Source organism: Pan paniscus, chromosome 12, assembly GCF_029289425.2.
Source record: "Pan paniscus chromosome 12, NHGRI_mPanPan1-v2.0_pri, whole genome shotgun sequence".
NCBI classification, from domain to species: Eukaryota; Metazoa; Chordata; class Mammalia; order Primates; family Hominidae; genus Pan; species Pan paniscus.
Genome location: NC_073261.2, coordinates 39,317,204 through 39,338,176, shown reverse-complemented (window position 1 = coordinate 39,338,176; position 20,973 = coordinate 39,317,204). Strand labels below are relative to the sequence as shown.

Here is a 20,973-nt window from a genome sequence, read left to right as displayed (position 1 = left end):
ATGAGGTCAGGAGATCTAGAGCATCCTGGCTAACACAGTGAAACCCCGTCTCTACTAAAAATACAAAAAAATTAGCTGGGCATGGTGGCATGCGCCTGTAGTCCCAGCTACGTGGGAGGCTGAGGCAGGACAACAGCGTGAACCTGGGAGGTGGAGCTTGCAGTGAGCCGAGATTGCGCCACTGCACCTCCAGCCTGGGTGACAGAACGAGACTCCATCTCAAAAAAAAAAAACATTTTTTTCCAACAAATTTATTTTTGATAAGAAAATATCTGATAATTATTAATTATCTGCCCCCATCCAATGCAAGATGGAAGAAGTAGTGCTGAACATTAATCTAGAAAATTAAGAATTTTTAAATATATCCATAAGCTTGTATGTTTGACATCATGAAGAAAACCACACTATTCCTAAAATATATTATACTTTATGTCATAAGCAGAGACAGACTATCGCATGAATAAACCAAACAGAATTAGCTTACCATAGCTTTTTTTTGAGACATTTTAAAAGTTATTATTTTTATATTTCATTTACTCTCTTGGGTATCTAAGCTAGAATTGATTTACTTTCATTACCTTTCAAATTATCCTCTTGATTTAGGCTTTCAGTGCAGACTGGGGAACTAGAAATTCCACAGAAACAAATCTCAGAAAATAAAATTCCCTTAGAATATGAGTATCAGAAAATAATCTTCTAGGTGTCATGACATCAAAAGTTTAAAAAGTTGATACTTTCCACAATATTTTCATATAGCAGTTCTCTAGAAATGCTTACTGGATGAATCTACAATGAACCAGAGTGAAACTGCCTGTTACCGAGTAATATCCCAATGGGCATTTGGTCTGTAAATACCTAATATCCCAATCAAGTATCTGCTACTAGATTAACTGTAATTGTAAGGTACTGCAACTGGGAGGCATAGGGGAGTAGATTTTTTAAAAGAAATGTTCCAAATTATACTTTGGCCTAAGTATTCAGCCAAAGTATGCTTCTCCAATTCTGCCTTGGCCCATCTCAAGTCATTTTTGGTATCCCTGAATGTCACATGGTCAGAGATTGCATGATCATTCAGTTACCATCATATCTAAACAGGGTAACAAAAATCTGGCCAGGCACAGTGTCATGCCTGTAAGCCCAGCACTTTGGAAGGCCAAAGCGGGCAGATCGCTTGAGCCCAGGAGCTCAAAACTAGCCTGGGCAACATGGCAAAACCCCGTCTCTACCAAAAATGCAAAATTTAGCCGGGCGTGGTGGTGTGCGCCCGTAGTCCCAGCTACTTGGGAGGCTGAGGCAGGACAATCGCCCGAACTCGGGAGGCGGAGGTTGCAGTGCGCCGAGATTGCGCCACTGCACTCCAGTCTGGACGACAGAGCCAACCTCGTTTCCAAAAAAAAGTGAGTTGTGCACTGGGTCGCCAAGATGTCGTTCCCAAAGTATACTCCTTCACCCCTGGCCACTATGCCCTCAAACCAGCCGAATAGGACATGTCTTCGGAAACCCAGCGGGCGCAAGCCAAGTGGTTGACCATTAAGAGCCTGGCTGAAACCTGCTTACCCTAACTGCCGAGGGCTCATCGAAAATCCTGCCTTGATTCCTTGGACCTATGCAAGATCAGCAAGTGTCTTTCCTAATTTCAGACCCACTCCTAAAAACTCACTCTTGGGAGCTCTGTGTGGAATTGGGCCCCTCTTCTTCTGGTATTATGTTTTCAAAACTGACAGGGATAGGAAAGAAAAACTTATCTGGGAAGGAAAATTGGGTCCAACATTTAACCTGTCATATTAAGTCTGGCAATGATGACTATGTATTCTTGCTTAAATAAATCGTCTATTAATCATTAAACAAACAACAACAACAGAAAGTGAGAATTTTTTTTTTTTTTTTTTTTTTTTTTTTTTGAGACGGAGTCTCGCTCTGTCTCCCAGGCTGGAGTGCAGTGGTGCAATCTGCTCACTGCAGCCTCCGCCTCCTGGATTCAAGCAGTTCTCCTGCCTCAGCCTGCCGAGTAGCTGGGATTACAGGCGCATGCGACCACACCCAGCTAATTTTTGTATTTTTAGTAGAGATGGGGTTTCACCATGTTAGCCAGGCTGGTCTTGAACTACTGACCTCAGGTGATCCACCCTCGACCTTCCACAGTGCTGAGATTACAGGCGTGAGCCACCACACCCGGCCCGAGAATATTTTTTCAAGTATGTCATTTAGGTGCAGTGGCTCACGCCTGTAATTCCAGCACTTTGGGAGACTGAGGCCGGCAGATCCCTTGAGATTGGGAGTTTGAGACCAGCCTGGCCAACATGGTGAGACCCCGTCTCTACCAAAAAATACAAAAATTAGCCGGGCGTGGCGTTGTGGGCCTGTAGTCCCAGCTACTCAGGAGGCTGAGGCAGGGGAATAATTTGAACCCGGGAGGCAGAGGTTACAGTGAGCCAAGATCCCACCGCTGCACTCCAGCCTGGGTGACAGAGTTAGATGCCGTCTCAAAAAAAAAAAAAAAAAAAATTTACTCTTAGTATCTGAATATTCATTTTCCAATTTTAGGTGTTTTACATAAAACTTGGAATGAAAATCTTTTTGTGTCACTTTGTATGTTAAAATTTTCTCAATTAGATGAAGTATAAATGTACATTAATGCAAGAAGAAAATGTCACAATGATTATGAATGCTATTTATGTACGAAAGAAAGTAACAATTTTCAAATAGGCAAATAATAGTGTAATAATATTGAGAGAGTTAGCTAATGAATTTAAGAATATTAAATCCTTTTTCAGATGACAATTATAAAAACTTTAATGAAAAATACAAAGCAGAATAGAAATTTTATATCATAATTTCAATTGCATTCAGTTGTCATACCAGTATTAATTATAGTAAACAAAATCATTTCTAAAGACTATATTTAATTTTTAGTTGTTTTATACCATGAAGTTTTTTTCTTCCTTTTTTTTCTGAGACTCAAAATCCATGAATCTTCTATGAGAAAATCTTATTTGGGGATTCTTCACATGTTTTTGTAGATAAATTAAAAGCAGAATGTTAACTCTACCACTTCAGAATTTTATGAGGAGGAAAACCTCCAAAAGTTCTTACAACATAATCATTTTTGCTCCAGATATTATATATGTGTATACATATTGATGTACATACACGTATATATAAACACAGACACATATAAAGACGTTAGAGGAAGAAAGCTCCTCCACCTATTTTGTATTCCACTAACTTCAGTGGAAAGTGACCCTCAATTTAGTGTCTGTATGTGCATGACAGCCATCATAGGAACAATCTAGCAACAGGCAGCACTGAGAAAATTATCATTACTGCACTATAATGTCCTACTCTTAAAATAAGATTACTAATATTTCTGAGAATAAATTATAATAACTTCAGGGATAACATTTCATATCTTCACATATGCCAGAAGTTTACTCTATGATGATGATACCGACTTCTGCTCCAGCTTTAACAAATATTGGTTTTCACACTTGGCCATTTGGCATTCAAAAAAGGGATATTTTGTGCACTAAATGTACAGCCAAAATATGTAGGTAATTCCTATGTCAATTCATTATTTCATTCCATTTTCATGTGCTTATGTAAAATATAATTTTAAAAGAGGATCTTATATATTCCAAGGATGTAGAAAACAACTCACAGCCTCCCTTATGGGTCCAACAGAAGATATCATAAAAAACTCAACCCCACACAGAAGCACCAGTGATCTAATAACATTTTATTGTTAACTGCCAATAATCAAGAAAAATCCATGCAAGAAAGGTGTTAGTTCTTCTGATCTCTATACATTTTCAATGAATTCCCTTCACAGGCTGAAACTTGTACACAATAGAATTGCTTTCCATAGCTAAAAACTTACAGATCTAAGTTAGCTAGACTTGACTTCATAGTCTCTTAAAATATAAAGATTATTAACATCCTTATACATTAAAATTTTAATATTTTAAGATTTAGAAAAAGGTATATTTTAAGATTTAGACAAGTGTCACATAAGATGAATTTTTAATTAACTAAGATGAAATTGTCTGTGATTCAGTAATATCCAAAATAAAAACTTTTATAAATGCCCAAAATCCCAATCCAGCAACTGATACCAGAGTAACTATCCTTATGAAGCAAGGGAAAGATGGCTGAAACTGAATGCTATAGATAGGCTGTGGTTCTCACTCAGCTTCTTAGTCATCTTAGACAAGTTATTTGCCCTTCCAAGTCTGTTTCCTAAACTATAAAATGAATATATTATTATCTTCTCTGTCTATATGTTATAGACATATATATAATATGAATATTATAAATATATATAATGAATATTATATATAAATATATATAATGAATATTATATATAAATATATATAATGAATATTATATATAAATATATATAATGAATATTATATATAAATATATATAATGAATATTATATATAAATATATATAATGAATATTATATATAAATATATATAATGAATATTATATATAAATATATATAATGAATATTATATATAAATATATATAATGAATATTATATATAAATATATATAATGAATATTATATATAAATATATATAATGAATATTATATATAAATATATATAATGAATATTATATATAAATATATATAATGAATATTATATATAAATATATATAATGAATATTATATATAAATATATATAATGAATATTATATATAAATATATATAATGAATATTATATATAAATATATATAATGAATATTATATATATATATAATGAATATTATATATAAATATATATAATGAATATTATATATAAATATATATAATGAATATTATATATAAATATATATAATGAATATTATATATAAATATATATAATGAATATTATATATAAATATATATAATGAATATTATATATAAATATATATAATGAATATTATATATAAATATATAATGAATATTATATATAAATATATATATAATGAATATATTATTATCTTCTCTGTCTATATGTCTAACTACCAAATGAAGTTATGGAAATTACAAACTCTGATATATGTAAAATATTGAGTATCATGAGGGTTCCAAATCTAGGATCTTTATTTTCATACCAACTTCATGAATAGACTGTGATCGATTTTTATGTAGTTTTATGTTTACTTTTAATGTTTACTCTCTTTAGAAACTACTTGGAACTTGATTATTTATTTATTTGCCATTCAAGAATGTGAGTATGATTTATGAAAATGTATTAACAGTTATCTGAAGTAATAATGTTAAGCTAGAACTCAAATTACAAATAAAGAAAAACAAAACAAATATAAAATCATTTATAATAGAGAAAGCTTGCTCTTTGCCAAGAGTAATAATAATCTGCTGAAATCATTATTGTTAGTCACTTAATGACTACTGTCTTGGTTGGTACACATCAGCAGCAGTCAAATACCACCTCCCAGAACCCAACCACCCAAAAAAAGATACTGGGAATAAGAATGTCCTCAGAAAGCTCAACTGTAAAACTAAAACATAAACCAGAACATAGATTAGGAAGTCAAGCACGGAGGATCAAGTAAAAGATAGGACTAAATTTAAGATACTAACATGCAATGAAAAGAAATATATCTACCAGAAATATGGAGGTGAGTAGTTTGGTCAGCAATGGAAGCAGTGAAAAAGGAAAGGTACAAAACACTATCACATAAGCATTAACCAGGAGAAAGGATATCCTATAAGGCAGATTGATGTAAGTAACTGCTTGACAAGTATATCATGGAGCTGAGATTATCACTTTATCAGAGTCGATGCCATTTAAAACTTCTAGTCATTTATAATCAACTCCCTTGTTGTTATCTCATGATCTTGTTCAGTAGGCAACTATTGAAATTTGGTTTTCCATTCAGCATTCTACAGTGAAAGAATACATTCCTTGATGTAAATTTCTAGTCCTTATTTTACTTGAATAAACTGGCGTTCTCTTGTGATGGGGATGTATATGCTCAGATAAGAGTGTGGGCTCTGGGGATGGAAGCTCCGGCCGCGGAGTGATGGTGGCCTCAGCGAAGATGGGCCGGGCAGGGACCATGGCAGCGGCAGCAGAGGTGGCAGGGGCGGGGCGGCTGGCAGTAGAGGAGGCTGTGGTCCTCAGGGGGCTGTAGGTGGAGGTATGGCTCGGGCCAGCAGCGGGAACGGCAGCGAGGAGGCCTGGGGGGCACTTCGGGCGCCGCAACAGCAGCTTCGAGAGCTGTGCCCAGGAGTGAACAACCAGCCCTACCTCTGTGAGAGTGGTCACTGCTGCGGGGAGACTGGCTGCTGCACCTACTACTATGAGCTCTGGTGGTTCTGGCTGCTCTGGACTGTCCTCATCCTCTTTAGCTGCTGTTGGGCCTTCCGCCACCGACGAGCTAAACTCAGGCTGCAACAACAGCAGCGGCAGCGTGAAATCAACTTGTTGGCCTATCATGGGGCATGCCATGGGGCTGGTCCTTTCCCTACCGGTTCACTGCTTGACCTTCGCCTCCTCAGCACCTTCAAGCCCCCAGCCTACGAGGATGCGGTTCACCGCCCAGGCACACCCCCCCGCCCCGCGCCTTATACTGTCGCCCCAGGCCGCCCCTTGACTGCTTCCAGTGAACAAACCTGCTGTTCCTCCTCATCCAGCTGCCCTGCCCATTTTGAAGGAACAAATGTGGAAGGTGTTTCCTCCCACCAGAGTGCCCCCCCTCATCAGCAGGGTGAGCCTGGGGCAGGGGTGACCCCTGCCCCCACACCCCCCTCCTGCCGCTATCACCGTTTAACTGGCGACTCCGGTATTGAGCTCTGCCCTTGTCCTGCCTCCGGTGAGGGTGAGCCAGTCAAGGAGGTGAGGGTTAGTGCCACCCTGCCAGATCTGGAGGACTACTCCCCGTGTGCACTGCCCCCAGATTCTGTACCGCAGGTCTTTCCCATGGGGCTGTCTTCCAGTGAAGGGGACATCCCATAAGTAGTTTTGAGAGGGTGGATGGGTTACTTGCCCACCAGAAACAGCCCTAGTCCCAACTCCTTGCGTTCCTTTTGGCCCCTCCCTGCCTACCTAGAATGTGCCTGAAAGGGCTGGAGCCCTGAGGAGAGGGGCAGTATTGGGGGACTGTGCTAGCTTTACCCCCGCAAGACATACACAGGAGCCTTTGATCTCATTAAAGAGACGTGAACCAGCTAAAAAAAAAAAAAAAGTGTGGGCTCTGGAGTCAGGTTACTTTGAGTTCCTACTGACTTATTTTGTGATCTTGAGAAATTTACCAATCTGTTGTCTGTTTCCTCATCTGTAGAAAGGGCGCCTAATAATAGGACCTATTTCCCAGGGTTGTTGTGAGGATTAAACAATTCATGTAAAGCACTTAAAACAGTACCTGTCACATAGCAAGTGCTAAACAAATGCTAGCCTGGTTATTATTTTTGAACATGAATTAACATTCCTGTGTCTGATCGCTCTGACACTGATCAGTTTCTAAATCTAAAAAACTGAAGCAGGGCCACTGTGTTTCACAACTCCGGGGGCATCAATGCACAAGAGAACAGAGTTCTCCGGCCGCTCTGAACTGATGGCATGACCTGGTGAATTCAAGGTCACCCACCTGTGAGGTTCTTTTTGTTAGCCAATCTGTCCAGGTGAAAACTTAAGAGTCATAAACCTAAAATGTCTACCCTAGTGAGGCAGATCTCCTAAATAAGTGAGGCACACCTTGAGTGGTGAGTTTGCCAAGAAACTATGAATGATAAGACTGTGGAGTGTAGAGCACAAGTCAAGCCTTAAATGCTTTCAAATACAGATATTTTAAGATATTCTGTCAGGCAAAAACAACAGTATAGGCAGATTTTAGGCCTGAAGCCCACCAGTTTGCAAACCCTGCAGCACCCTTTCATTCAAACCTTAAAATATTTTAACTTAGGATAATGTACATCCTGTGACCTATTTTTAACCTTTATTTTTCTTTACTGCTCTGTGACTATCCCTTCTTTTCTCCTCCCTTGGTTTCCAAAAACTTCTGTGCTCTTCTCCATACCTCTTGACACACATACCTTGAGTGGTATCATTCATTTCAACTAACATTTCAATCAGCTAAAAATTCCAGATATTTATATCCAACTCTATCAATGCTAAGAAATACCTCATGAATGGTGCCTGTCTACTTTCTCATTGCCAATGCCTTTGGTCAAGTCCTCATCTGATTTCTAGATGTTTACAATAGCTTTGGTTCATTCTATTCTCTCATTGTCCACATCCAGCCACCACTAAATCCTATTGGTTCTAACACCAATCAAACCATATCCACAATCCAACCATTTTCACCTAAACCATCATCATCTGTTACCTAAATTACCACAGCAGTTCCTTTTACTATTCATTTACCTCATTTACCACATACCATAGAGGATCCTTCCCTCCTCTGTTTAATCCACATACCATAGAGGATCCTTCCCTCCTCTGTTTAATCCCCCATTAGCTCCCCGGTCACTCAAGAGTGAAATCCAAGGTCCGCACAATGGCTTACAAGGCCCTGTACAATTGCCTATTACCCCTCTAATTTATTCTCTTATTATTCTCTGGCCACATCCCTTGTGTTTTCCTCAATCATACCAGGCTCATTCCTGGTCCAGGCTTTCTCTACCTCCCACTCCCTTTATATGGATGCTCTTTCCTCAAATGTCTTGGGTCTGGATTGTTGTCTTGCTCAAATGTTACTCTTTCATAAGTGCTTCCCTAAACACCCTCCCTACGTGCACTTGACTCCCCATCTCCCTTTCTGCTTTATCACCATTGAACACATCTGTTTTTCATGTTTATTTTCTGTCTCTCCCAAGAAAATGTAAGTTTCATTACAGCAAGTTTTTTTCTTTATTGCTGTATTCCTGATCTTAGAACAATATGTATTAAGCTTCATGTTTAATGAAAATGACTGAAAAGCTTCCTAACTTGTCTTCCTTCTACTGATCTCCCCTTCTGTAGTCCACTTCCTCCTATCCCCCGGTAGTATACCAAAAAATGCATCTGATCATTCTCCTGCTTAAAAGACTTTGATGGGATCCCCACATCCTTCAGGGTCTGGCCCCAAATTTAATCTGTTTCCCCATTCCCCAATATAGTTGTACACTCTCCACATACTAACACTTTTATCATCCCTGAACCTACTTGTGCCATTTATCCATGCTTTTCGTGTATCTCTGTATTTACTTGGCCAAAGTTTTATTCATCCTCCAGGTCTAGTTATGCCATGATGTCTCCCAGAAGCCTTCATCTGTGTACCCCCACAGCACTCAGTTCAGGCCTCCATTATAGTACTTGTGCTATACTATGTATTTACCAATCTGCTTCTGCAACTAGATTATAAGATCCCAGAGAGCAAGTTCATGATGTTGTGTCCAGAGTTCTTTTGCCAGTGCTTAACACTATACTTAGCAGAGAGGAAACACTGCAAGTCTGAAGAATGAAAATGTAATGAATGAAATTTTATAATGAATGAAATAATTTGTTTATGAGAGGTTGGGGGAAAAAAAGAGTCTTCCTAAGAGTCAGAGTGCTTTACAACATCAAACCTGAGAACTGATATGAGTTTTTACATTTGCTAAAGAAAAATTTCCTTTAGTAATTTCAACAATAGTTAAATTAGTGGATTCAGGAATCAGAAGTAAGTTAATGGCTAGTCAGGAAAGGTATTTACTCCACGGAACATACTAATTTACACACCAGATATTGTGTGGAGCAAAAAGTGTACTCCAATCTGAGAAAAGGCATCTGCAATTTTTTTAATTAAAATTGATTTAAGTGGGAAGGAAAATTGAAAATGATCTAGTGCAACTACTTCATTTCACAAAAGAAAAAAATCATGAAAAGGGGAAGAGCATTAACCCAAGTTAGAAGATCAGGATCAGTACCAAGGTTTTATTCAAAATGAAGGGCTCTCTCTCAAATGTAACACATTACAGTTCCAAACTACTCAAGGATTAAAGCCCAGAACTTATTCCATTACTTTGCTGTGCAAACTTAATGAAGAGTGAAGATAATATTGCAAGTAGGAAAATAATATTGCAAGACTGAAAATAATAATACCTGGGTTCTTATCTAGGTTGTATTTGTGAGATCTCAGACAATTCACTGAACCTTGTAATGCTACCTTAATTAACTACCACATGGGATTAATGTGAGAATCAAATGAAAGCCCTATTGCAAATGAAAAGTATAATCATCTTTTCCATGCTCATCCTTTCAGGTTCTCCAGTGCAGTCTCTTAGCAAGTTTTCAATCTATATGGGGGGCCATAAACCACTTGCAATTCTGACTAGTTGGAGTTTTGTTGTTCTTGTAGTACAGGACAGAAAGCTGCAAGGGAAGGGTGGGGAGGTTGTTTATGTATTATAAACCTCCTCCCAAAGGGGAGTATTATCCATATCACCTATCAATTAAAGACACTTTGAGACTCACAAGCTCTTAAAAGGTTCATGTTGAAAAATTATCTTTTTCCCCAGTACACGCCCTACAAAACCTTTTACCATTTGTATATTTCAGAAGATTCTGTAACAATTACTTGGGTTATATTTATCTTTTCCTACTCTACTACAGATGTGTCCAAAGCAGGGACTCATAGTATTTCATCTTCAGGAGCTGTGAATTGTTTTAATTGGGTCAACATCCAGTTGAAATATAAAACTAAGTGGCTGGAGTCGTGCCTGAGAGAACTGAATGAAAAAGAAGTGAACGACGAGAGACCAGAATTATACCTCCCTCTGATTTCCCCCAACTCTTTCCCCTCTATGTCTATTATATATTTGTAAAGACCTTTAGAAACTAGGCTCTGGGCTGATGCAAAAGTCCTCTACTACATTCTACGTAGCCACAAGTTTATTTACAAGTATTTTTACATTAATAACATTTTATAAAATACAATGTTTTAACTCCAGGTGTGAAAATATTTAAAGGAAAGTACACTAAATGGATTTTTTTAAATTATTCATTTGGCAAACAATCTTGTGCAAAATGATCACTATATAACATGTACAAGGCCAGGCGTGGTGGCTCACGCCTGTAATCCCAACACTCTGGGAGGCTGAAATGGGAGGATGGCTGGAGCCCAGGAGTTCGAGACCAGCCTAGGCATACAGCGAGACTCTATTTCTTTAAACGAGAAAAAAATTATGCATTCTGTGAATTCCATTTACATTTAGAATCTCATTCTCATAAACAGTAATATTTTAATTTGTATAAAATCAAAGCAATTGTAAATATAAATCATAGGCTTCATTTTTTTTCCTGCATACACAATATGCCTTAATTTTTGAAAATGTTATAAAAAGAATATCCTTGGCTGGGCACAGTGGCTCACGCCTGTAATCCCAAAACTTTGGGAGGCCAAGGCTCGTGGATCACTTGAGGTTAGGGGTTCAAGACCAGCCTGTCCAACATGGTGAAACGTGGTCTCTACTAAAAATACAAAAAATTAGCCAGGTGTGGTGGTGGGTGCCTGTAATCCCAGCTACTCGGGAGGCTGAGGCAGGAGAATGGGGTGAACCTGGGAAGTGGAGCTTGCAGTGAGCTGAGATCATGCCACTGCACTCCAGCCTGGGCAACAGAGCAAGACTCCATCTCAAAAATAAAATAAAATAAAATAAAAAACTGATAGATTGGATAACTAAAATAAAAAATTCTGCTCATCAAAGACACTGTTAAAGCCACATTCTAAGGGAAAATATGGTCAAGAACTCATGTCTAGAACATGTAAGAACTTCACCAGCTTACATATTTTTTAAAATCTAATTTACAAGTTGATAAAGATTTGAACAGAAACTTCACAAAAAGATACATAAGCAGCTAATGAGCACATGAAAGAGTGTTTAACATCCTCCAACCTCAGCCTCCAAGTAGCTAGGACTACAGGTTATGTGCCATCATGCCTGGCTAATTTTCAAATTTTTTTGGTAGACAACTGGTCTTACTATAATATGTTGCCCAGGCTGGTCTTCTGGGCTGAAGCAGTCCTCCTGCCCCTACCCCTCAAAGTGTTGTGATTACAGGGGTGAATTTTCATTTAAAAGAAATTAAATTAAAAGAAATTAAAATTACAGATGTGAATTTTAATTTAAAAGAAATTAAATTAAATTAAAAGAAATTAAAATTCATGCCTGTAATCGCAGCACTTTGGGAGATAGGGGCAGGAGGACTGCTTGAGCCCAGGAGTTTGAGACCAGCCTGGGCAACATATTATAGTAAGACCTTGTCTCTGCCAAAAAAATTTAAAAATTAGCCAGGCATGATGGAGCATACCGGTAGTCCTAGCCACTTGGAGGCTGAGGTAGGAGGATGGCTTGAGCCTAGGAGTTCGAGATTACAGCCAACTACGATAGCATCACTGCAGTCCGGCGTAGGCAAAAAGTGACAGCCCGTCTCTTAAAAAAAAAAAAGAAATGAAAATGTATGTCCACGGGCCGGGCATGGTGGCTCACACCTGTAATCTCAGCACTTTGGGAGGCCAACATGGGCGGATTATTGAGGCCAGGAGTTTGAGACCAGGCTGGCCAACATGGCAAAATCCAGTCTCTACTAAAAATACAAAAATTAGCCAGGCATGGTGGCGCATACCTGTAATTCTAGCTACTGGGGAGGCTGAGGCATGAGAACTGCCTGAACTCGGGAGTCAGAGGTTGCAGTGAGCCGAGATCGTGCCACTGCACTCCAGCCTGGATGACACAGCAAGACTCTGTCCCAAAAAAAAAAAAGAAAATATATATCCACAAAGACTTGCCAGTGAATTTTGGCAGTAGCTTGCTTTATTCATGACTTAAAAAAAAAAATGGAAATAGCCTAGATATCTACCAGCAGAAGAAGGATGGATAAACAAACTATGGTATATTCATACTACTCAGCAATAAAAAAGCACAAACTACGGGTATCTGTAACAATATGAATGAATCTCAAAAGCATTATGCTGAATAAATCTTATACCAAAGATTACATACTATATTATTTTATTTACATCAAGTTCTAGAACAGGCATAACTAAGATATGGTGACAGAATTCAGATCAGTGATTGCTAGAAGAAGAGAATAAAGCTGATTAAAAACAGCAAGAGGGGCCAGGCCCAGTGGCTCATGCCTGTAATCCCAGAACTTTGGGAGGCTGAGGTGGGCAGATCATGAGGTCAGGAGTTCAAGACCAGCCTGACCAACATGGTGAAACCCTATCTCTACTAAAAATACAAAAATTGGCCAGGCGTGGTGGCGCATGCCTACAATCCCAGCTATTCAGGAGGTTGAGGCAGGAGAATAGCTTCAACCCAGGAGGTGGTGAGCCGACATCGTGCCACTGCACTCCAGCCTGGGCGATAAGGCGAGACTCCGTCTCAAAAAAAAAAAACCGCACAAGGAAATTTTATGGAGTTATAAAAATATTCTGTGTCTATATAGGAGTGTAGGTTACATGTGTGTGCATATATTAAAACTGATCAAACTGTAAACTCAAGATGTATTTCATTTTTGTAAATTACACCACAATTTAAAAAAAATATTTGGACCACTTAAGAATAATACCATGGAGGCCAGGTGCGGTGGCTCATGCCTGTAATCCCAGCACTTTGGGACACCAAGGTCAGGAAGGTCACTTGAGGTCAGGAGTTCGAGACCAGCCTGGCCAACATGGTGAAACCCTGTCTCTACCAAAACTACAAAAATTAGCCAGGCATGGTGGCGGGCGCCTGTAATCCCAGCTATTCAGGAGGCTGAGGCAGGAGAACTGCTTGAACCTGGGAAGCGGAGATTGCAGTGAGCTCAGATCGTGCCACTGCACTCCATCCCGGGCAACAAGAGCGATACTCCATCTCAAAAAAAAAAAAAAAAAAAAAGGAATATACCATGGAACCTGATATGATTGAGAACCTTAATTTAAAAAACACTGCATAAAAAAGGTAAATGCTGTCATTTCAGGTGATCAGTTGATAATAAAATGTCTACAAACCCAAACTGAAATCATGCAGTAATACATACATTAATTTTTGGATAATCATTAAAGACCATAGAAAATGTAACAGACCCTACTCTTCAAAATAATTGCTATTCAGTATTAAAATAAATAAAGTGAAAGGTGTTGGAAAGATAGAGGAATTGATAGGAATACCACAGAAGTGGAAGAATAGTATGAATATCCATAAATTAATTTATATTAGCAAGAAATAATAATGCTTACATCATCAGATCCAGTCTCAGAAGGCCTTGCTTTTTTGGGCGCAGTGACAGGGGAAAGTGATCCTTCAAAGTCAAACTGAAAAGTAACCCCAAAAGAAAAGACAAAAATCGCCTCTCCCTCTCCCTCTCCTTCTCCCCACGGTCTCCCTCTCTTTCCACGGTCTCCCTCTCATGCGGAGCCAAAGCTGGACTGTACTGCTGCCATCTCGGCTCACTGCAACCTCCCTGCCTGATTCTCCTGCCTCAGCCTGCCAAGTGCCTGCGATTGCAGGCACGCGCCGCCACACCTGACTGGTTTTGGTGGAGACGGGGTTTCGCTGTGTTGGCCGGGCCGGTCTCCAGCCCCTAAACCCGAGTGATCCGCCAGCCTCGGCCTACCGAGGTGCCGGGATTGCAGACGGAGTCTCGTTCACTCAGTGCTCAATGGTGCCCAGGCTGGAGTGCAGTGGCGTGATCTCGGCTCGCTACAACCTCCACCTCCCAGCCACCTGCCTTGGCCTCCCAAAGTGCCGAGATTGCAGCCTCTGCCCGGCCGCCACCCCGTCTGGGAAGTGAGGAGTGTCTCTGCCTGGCCGCCCATCATCTGGGATGTGAGGAGCCCCTCTGCTTGGCTGCCCAGTCTGGAAAGTGAGGAGCGTCTCCGCCCGGCCGCCATCCCATCTAGGAAGTGAGGAGCACCTCTTCCCGGCTGCCATCACATCTAGGAAGTGAGGAGCATCTCTGCCCAGCCGCCCATCGTCTGAGATGTGGGGAGCGCCTCTGCCCTGCCACCCCATCTGGGATGTGAGGAGCACCTCTGCCCGGCCGTGACCCCGTCTGGGAGGTGAGGAGCGTCTCTGCCCGGCTGCCCCGTCTGAGAAGTGAGGAGACCCTCTGCCTGGCAACCACCCCGTCTGAGAAGTGAGGAGCCCCTCCGCCCGGCAGCCGTCCCGTCTGAGAAGTGAGGAGCCTCTCTGCCCGGCAGCCACCCCATCTGGGAAGGGAGAAGCGTCTCCGCCCGGCAGCCACCCTGTCCGGGAGGTTGGGGGTGTCAGCCCCCCGCCCGGCCAGCCGCCCCGTCCGGGAGGGACGTGGGGGGTCAGCCCCCCACCCGGCCAGCCGCACCATCCGGGAGGGAGGTGGGGGGGTCAGCCCCCCGCCCGGCCAGCCGCCCCGTCCGGGAGGGAGGTGGGGGGTCAGCCCCCCGCCCGGCCAGCTGCCCCATCCGGGAGGGAGGTGGGGGGGTCAGCCCCCCCACCCGGCCAGCCACCCCGTCCGGGAGGTGAGGGGCGCCTCTGCCCGGCCGCCCCTACTGGGAAGTGAGGAGCCCCTCTGCCCGGCCAGCCACCCCGTCCGGGAGGGAGGTGGGGGGGTCAGCCCCCGCACCTGGCCAGCCGCCCGTCCGGGAGGGAGGTGGGGGGGTCAGCCCCCCGCCCGGCCGGCCGCCCCGTCCAGGAGGGAGGTGGGGGGGTCAGCCCCCACCCGGCCGGCCGCCCCGTCCGGGAGGGAGGTGGGGGGGTCAGCCCCCCGCCCGGCCGGCCGCCCCGTCCGGGAGGGAGGTGGGGGGGTCAGCCCCCCGCCCGGCCGGCCGCCCCGTCTGGGAGGTGAGGGGCGCCTCTGCCCGGCCGCACCTGCTGGGAGGTGGGGAGCCCCTCTGCCCGGCCAACCGCCCCGTCCGGGAGGGAGGTGGGGGGCTCAGCCCCCCGCCCGGCCAGCCGCCCCATCTGGGAGGGAGGTGGGGGGGTCAGCCCCCCACCCGGCCAGCCGCCCCGTCCGGGAGGTGAGGGGCGCCTCTGCCCGGCTGCCCCTACTGGGAAGTGAGGAGCCCCTCTGCCCGGCCACCACCCCGTCTGGTAGGTGTACCCAACAGCTCATTGAGAGCGGACCAGGATGACAATGGCGGCTTTGTGGAATAGAAAGGCGGGAAAGGTGGGGAAAAGATTGAGAAATTGGATGGTTGCGGTGTCTGTGTAGAAAGAGGTAGACATGGGAGACTTTTCATTTTGTTCTGTACTAGAAAAATTCTTCTGCCTTGGGATCCTGTTGATCTGTGACCTTGCCCCCAACCCTGTGCTCTCTGAAACGTGTGCTGTGTCCACTGAGGGTTAAATGGATTAAGGGCGGTGCAAGATGTGCTTTGTTAAACAGCTGCTTGAAGGCAGCATGCTCGTTAAGAGTCATCACCACTCCCTAATCTCAAGTACCCAGGGACACAAACACTGCGGAAGGCCGCAGGGTCCTCTGCCTAGGAAAACCAGAGACCTTTGTTCACTTGTTTATCTGCTGACCTTCCCTCCACTATTGTCCCATGACCCTGCCAAATCCCCCACTGTGAGAAACACCCAAGAATTATCAATAAAAAAATAAATTTAAAAAAAAAAAAAGAAAAGATAAAAATCATAAATGCATTCCTGTCAACTGATCAACTTAAAGGATTCAGAAATCAGTTCTGCCAATTATGAAAACTGAGAAAAGCCGTCAAAACTCATTTTTTGATCTGGAAGGTCATTATTTAAATATCTTTCTTCCAGGTTACTGTAAAGATGAAATGAAATCATATTAATATATGCAAACATCTAGAACAGTGCCTGGGCTCCTAAGGACTGATTTTAATGGTAGTTTCCTTCCCTCTCCTACTTCTGTAATGACATAGATTACAACACATCTTTGGTAGAAAAAGAAACTTTAGGCATATCCACAATATACCAAGTCTCAAAGGATCAACCCAATATCAGTCAAATGTTAGAACTAAGCAAACATTTATTTACAGTCCACCTACAGTAAACTATCTAACAATCCTATGGCAGAGACAAGTAGCTACTCTGGAAAATCTTTTTTCTCCTCTTTCTCCTGAACCCACAGCCAGACTACATACATACGTCTGCCTCCTTTGAAGTTAGGTGTGACCCTTTGACAGAGTTAATTATAAATGGAAGTCACTGTCATCACTTCCAGGACCAGTCCAGTCCTACCCCTGCTCCTCCAGGCTCTTTGCCCCTTCCACCTGACTGGAATGCAGTCAACCAACGGCAAGCTTTGAACCGAAGACAAAAGATCCTCCATCAACCTGGGTTCCTGAATAACTGTGTGGCCTGTTTATCTGCTAAGCCCTGTTATGTAAGCAAGACAGACATTTTTATTGTGTTTGAGCCATTGTATCTTTTGAGGCCTTTCTATTACAATAGTGAGCCTATCTTCTAACTAGTACAACTACATCAAAGCATTTTCTGCAAGTTGCTCTTCTTCAATTTCCCCTGGCATAATCTTTGCTGCCCCAGCTACTTCACATGGGCATTGACCATCAACTAATAAACTGTAACTCTATAAATGGCAATGGCTATTTTCCTATGCTGAAAAACTTACATATTTATCAACTCACTCACCTAAACAGAGTTGATTTCTATATAAAAACTAAACATAGGTAGCAATAAAGTGATTTTTAAAACCGAATGTTATTGAGAGAGAAGATTTGCTTGTGAAGCATTCAAATAAAAAACAGCCCAACTCATATATATTATAAAAAACCTGGTAGTAACAGTGAAATCAAAGCAACAAATATAACAGTAACTATCTAATCTAAAACTTCAACCAAAATGTAACACACACAAAGTCCCACAGTCAAAAAGAATGTCCCTGCTATAATTATCAGATTCATAAGGCCTGGAGTTATGAGAAAGTAGAAACTGCCTGATAAGGATGGCTCTTTGTGCCATACATGGATCTGTTTAATCTTCACTCTTTCAATGTGTCTCAGGTTAGCCAACCCTGTTATATGCTCCTATGGACCCTTACCCTTCATCTGTCATAACACATGTATCAAATATTATTTATTTGTTTCCCTCAAGACAGTCAATTCCAGAGGAACAATCTGTTTTGTTTGGGGTATATGTGAGAAACCTGGCATCATGCCTGGCCCACAGCAGGGATTCAATATTTATCTAATGAAAAAAAGAGCAGCCCAAAAGCCACAAAAAGTTAACCCCAAATGCAACTGTTCCTACAATGTACAGTCCAGTGCACTCATGTAACACATCAGCAAATTAAAGAAAGCACAAAGAAATGCCAAAAATTGTGTAACGAGTCATTGGCAGAAATTCTGTACTCCACCACATTATATATATGAAAACAAAAAGAATAAATCTGAACAAAGCAAAATGAAAACCATTTGCCAATGAGCACCATTTCATCCTAAGCTTTGACTATGAGGACAAAAGATAGCAAGGGTTTAACCATGCAGTCCTATAAATAAATGGCAAAGCAACTTGGCCTCAAGAATTGATTTCCTTATTTCTTCCTTTATAATTATCATGCAATAAGTAAGTCAAAGAGCCATGTCCTTCTTTGCAAAGGAAAAAATGGGTAGGTGCTCAGTCCTCCCCAAAACATGGAAACGCGAGGGGGCATAGGTTCTCTGCCAGAGACTAGGACACAACAATCTGTACTCATCAACAAGTTCCAAGGACAATGATACACAAAACTACAGAAAGCTGACATGCTTTTTCATAATGTAGAAATCCAGTTTCTATGAGGCTTAATCTTTTCACATGTAATAAAGAACAGAAAAATTGGGGATAATGTCACTTGGATACAATTGTTTAAAATAAGAAAAGAAGGCCAGGAGCCGTGGTTCACACCTGTAATCCTAGCACTTTGGGAGGCCAAGGTGGGAGGATCACTTGAGCTCAGGAGTTTGAAACCAGCATAGCCCACGTGGCAAAACCCCGTCTCTACTAAAAATACAGAAATTAGCCAGGCGTGGAGGTGCATGCCTGTAATCCCAGCTACTCGGGAGGCTGAGGCACAAGAATCGCTTCAACTTAGGAGGCAGAGGCTGTAGTGAGCCAGGATAGCGCCACTGCATTCCAGCCTAGACGACAGAGCAAAACCCCGTCTTAAAAAAGGAAAGAAAAGAAAAGAAAATTGTCCCTATTTTCCCATAAGATTTTTCTCAAGGAAATTGCAGACAGCAATTCCTTCATGTGCTGAAATAGACACAAACTCTTAAAAACAGTATCTCACTCAGATGGAAAATGGCATTCACTCAACAAATGTTCACTGAGTATCCTTCTATGCCAGGCAATACCACAGGTCCTGGAGAGAGAGAGTAGTAAACAAAACTAAGCAAAAATCTTTGCCTTCCTAGAATTTACATTCCAGTTGGGGGAGGAGGGACACAAAACAAAATAAGTAAAACATATAGTATATTATATTTAATTAAGTGAGAAGAAAGAAAAACAGGTAAATGGCACTAAAGGTATGGAGGCAGGTGTAATTCTATAGAGAGAGACAGGACAGGCAGCACTGAGGTGACATCTGAATAAAGACCTAAGCACGTCTTGTCGGAGGGAAAGCATTCTCCATAGAGGTAATGGCAAGTGCAAACACTCAGAGCCAGAAACATGCTGGCAGTGCTCAGGGAACAGAGCTGAGGCCAATGTGGCTGGGATGATGCGTGCAAAGCATTAAGAAATAAGACCAGGAAGGTGAGCAAGGGCTAGGTCACATGGCATCTTATAAGCCTATGGCCTTTACTCTGAGTGACATGGGAAGTCACTGGGGGATTCTACACAGAGGCGTGACGAACGCAACCTGACGTTATCAAACAGGATTACTTTGGCCACTGGACTGAGAAGAGACTGGAACATAGACAAAGGACATGAAATACGAATCAAAAAATAAGAACTATAAATAACTGATGAAAATTTGAAAAAACCATTCCCATTTACCTATAGAGAAATAAGATAAAATTTCTCAGGAAGCTGGCAAAGGTTCACCACACCACAAATAAACACTGTGGTGAAATGGGCGCTTTTAAATGATGCTAGTAAGAATGTCACCGGCGAACCCCTTTCCAAACATTACTTGACCTCACAGTTTCTCTTTTAAGATTCAATTCTTGGGAAGTAACTAGAGATGTGGTTAAAGAGTCGTGAAAAAGGATGTTTATAAATTACAATAACGAAAACAACAGATTCACAAGGCACAATTATTAGCTATTGGTTAATTATGATAAAACTACACTATGAAGAAATGATGGAGATATTTTAGAAAAAATTTTTAATGATACGGGAAATTTTCATTGGTATTTTTATATAGAAGGTAACATCAAAAATATTTAGAGTGGTTATCTCCGAGTAGTATAATTATTTTCTTAATTCCTCCATTTTCCACATTTTCCTTTCATAATTAAGACAAAAAACAAGTTTTAAAAATGGATTTGCTGGCCAGGCGCGGTGGCTCACACCTGTAATCCCAGCACTTTGGGAGGCTGAGACGGGCAGATCACGAGGTCAGGAGATCGAGACCATCCTGGCTAACATGGTGAAACCCCATCTCTACTAAAAATACAAAAAATTAGCCGGGCGTGGTGGTGGGCGCCTGTAGTCCCGGCTACTCAGGAGGCTGAGGCAGGAAAATGGCATGAACCCAGGAGGCAGAGCCTGTAGTGAGCTGAGATTGCGCCATTGCACTCCAGCCTGGGCGACAGAGCAACATTCTGTCTCAAAAAAAAAAAAAAAAAAAAGGATTTGGTGTGCAAGGCTAAAACATATAGAATGGTACAGCTGAGCTACCTGGAAAAGGGGTAATTATAATCTAGAGTGATTTTTTTTCAGGGTGACCCAGGCAAAGTTGTCCTGGGAGTGATCTCCAAAGCTAGAAGGAGATCACCAATACTGAAGACACCACTCTGCTGATTTTGTAAATAATCTAATAAGGGCCTGTAAGGATGTTACTGGGGGAAGAGGATGAGAGGTAAGGCTTTATACCATTAACAGAGTAGATACTCAGGCTAAAGTACTTT

General features: G+C 41.7%; 1 protein-coding gene and 1 pseudogene across 1 annotated transcript; both read left to right on the top strand.

The window, feature by feature from the left end:
- The first annotated feature begins 1,422 nt into the window (after nt 1–1,422).
- On the top strand, nt 1,423–2,524 carry LOC117978997 (NADH dehydrogenase [ubiquinone] 1 beta subcomplex subunit 4-like; annotated as a pseudogene).
- Nucleotides 2,525–6,011: 3,487 nt separating this feature from the next.
- Nucleotides 6,012–7,366, top strand: LOC100984819 (WW domain-binding protein 1-like). Its single transcript, XM_034953509.3, has one exon. It carries the CDS (start codon nt 6,150–6,152, stop codon nt 6,963–6,965), a length of 816 nt encoding a protein of 271 aa, XP_034809400.1. The 5' UTR covers nt 6,012–6,149; the 3' UTR covers nt 6,966–7,366.
- Nucleotides 7,367–20,973: the final 13,607 nt, after the last annotated feature.

Excerpts from the sequence above, each read along its gene's own strand:
- LOC100984819 (XM_034953509.3), top strand. The coding sequence starts at position 6,150 with ATGGCTCGGGCCAGCAGCGGGAACGGCAGCGAGGAGGCCTGGGGGGCA.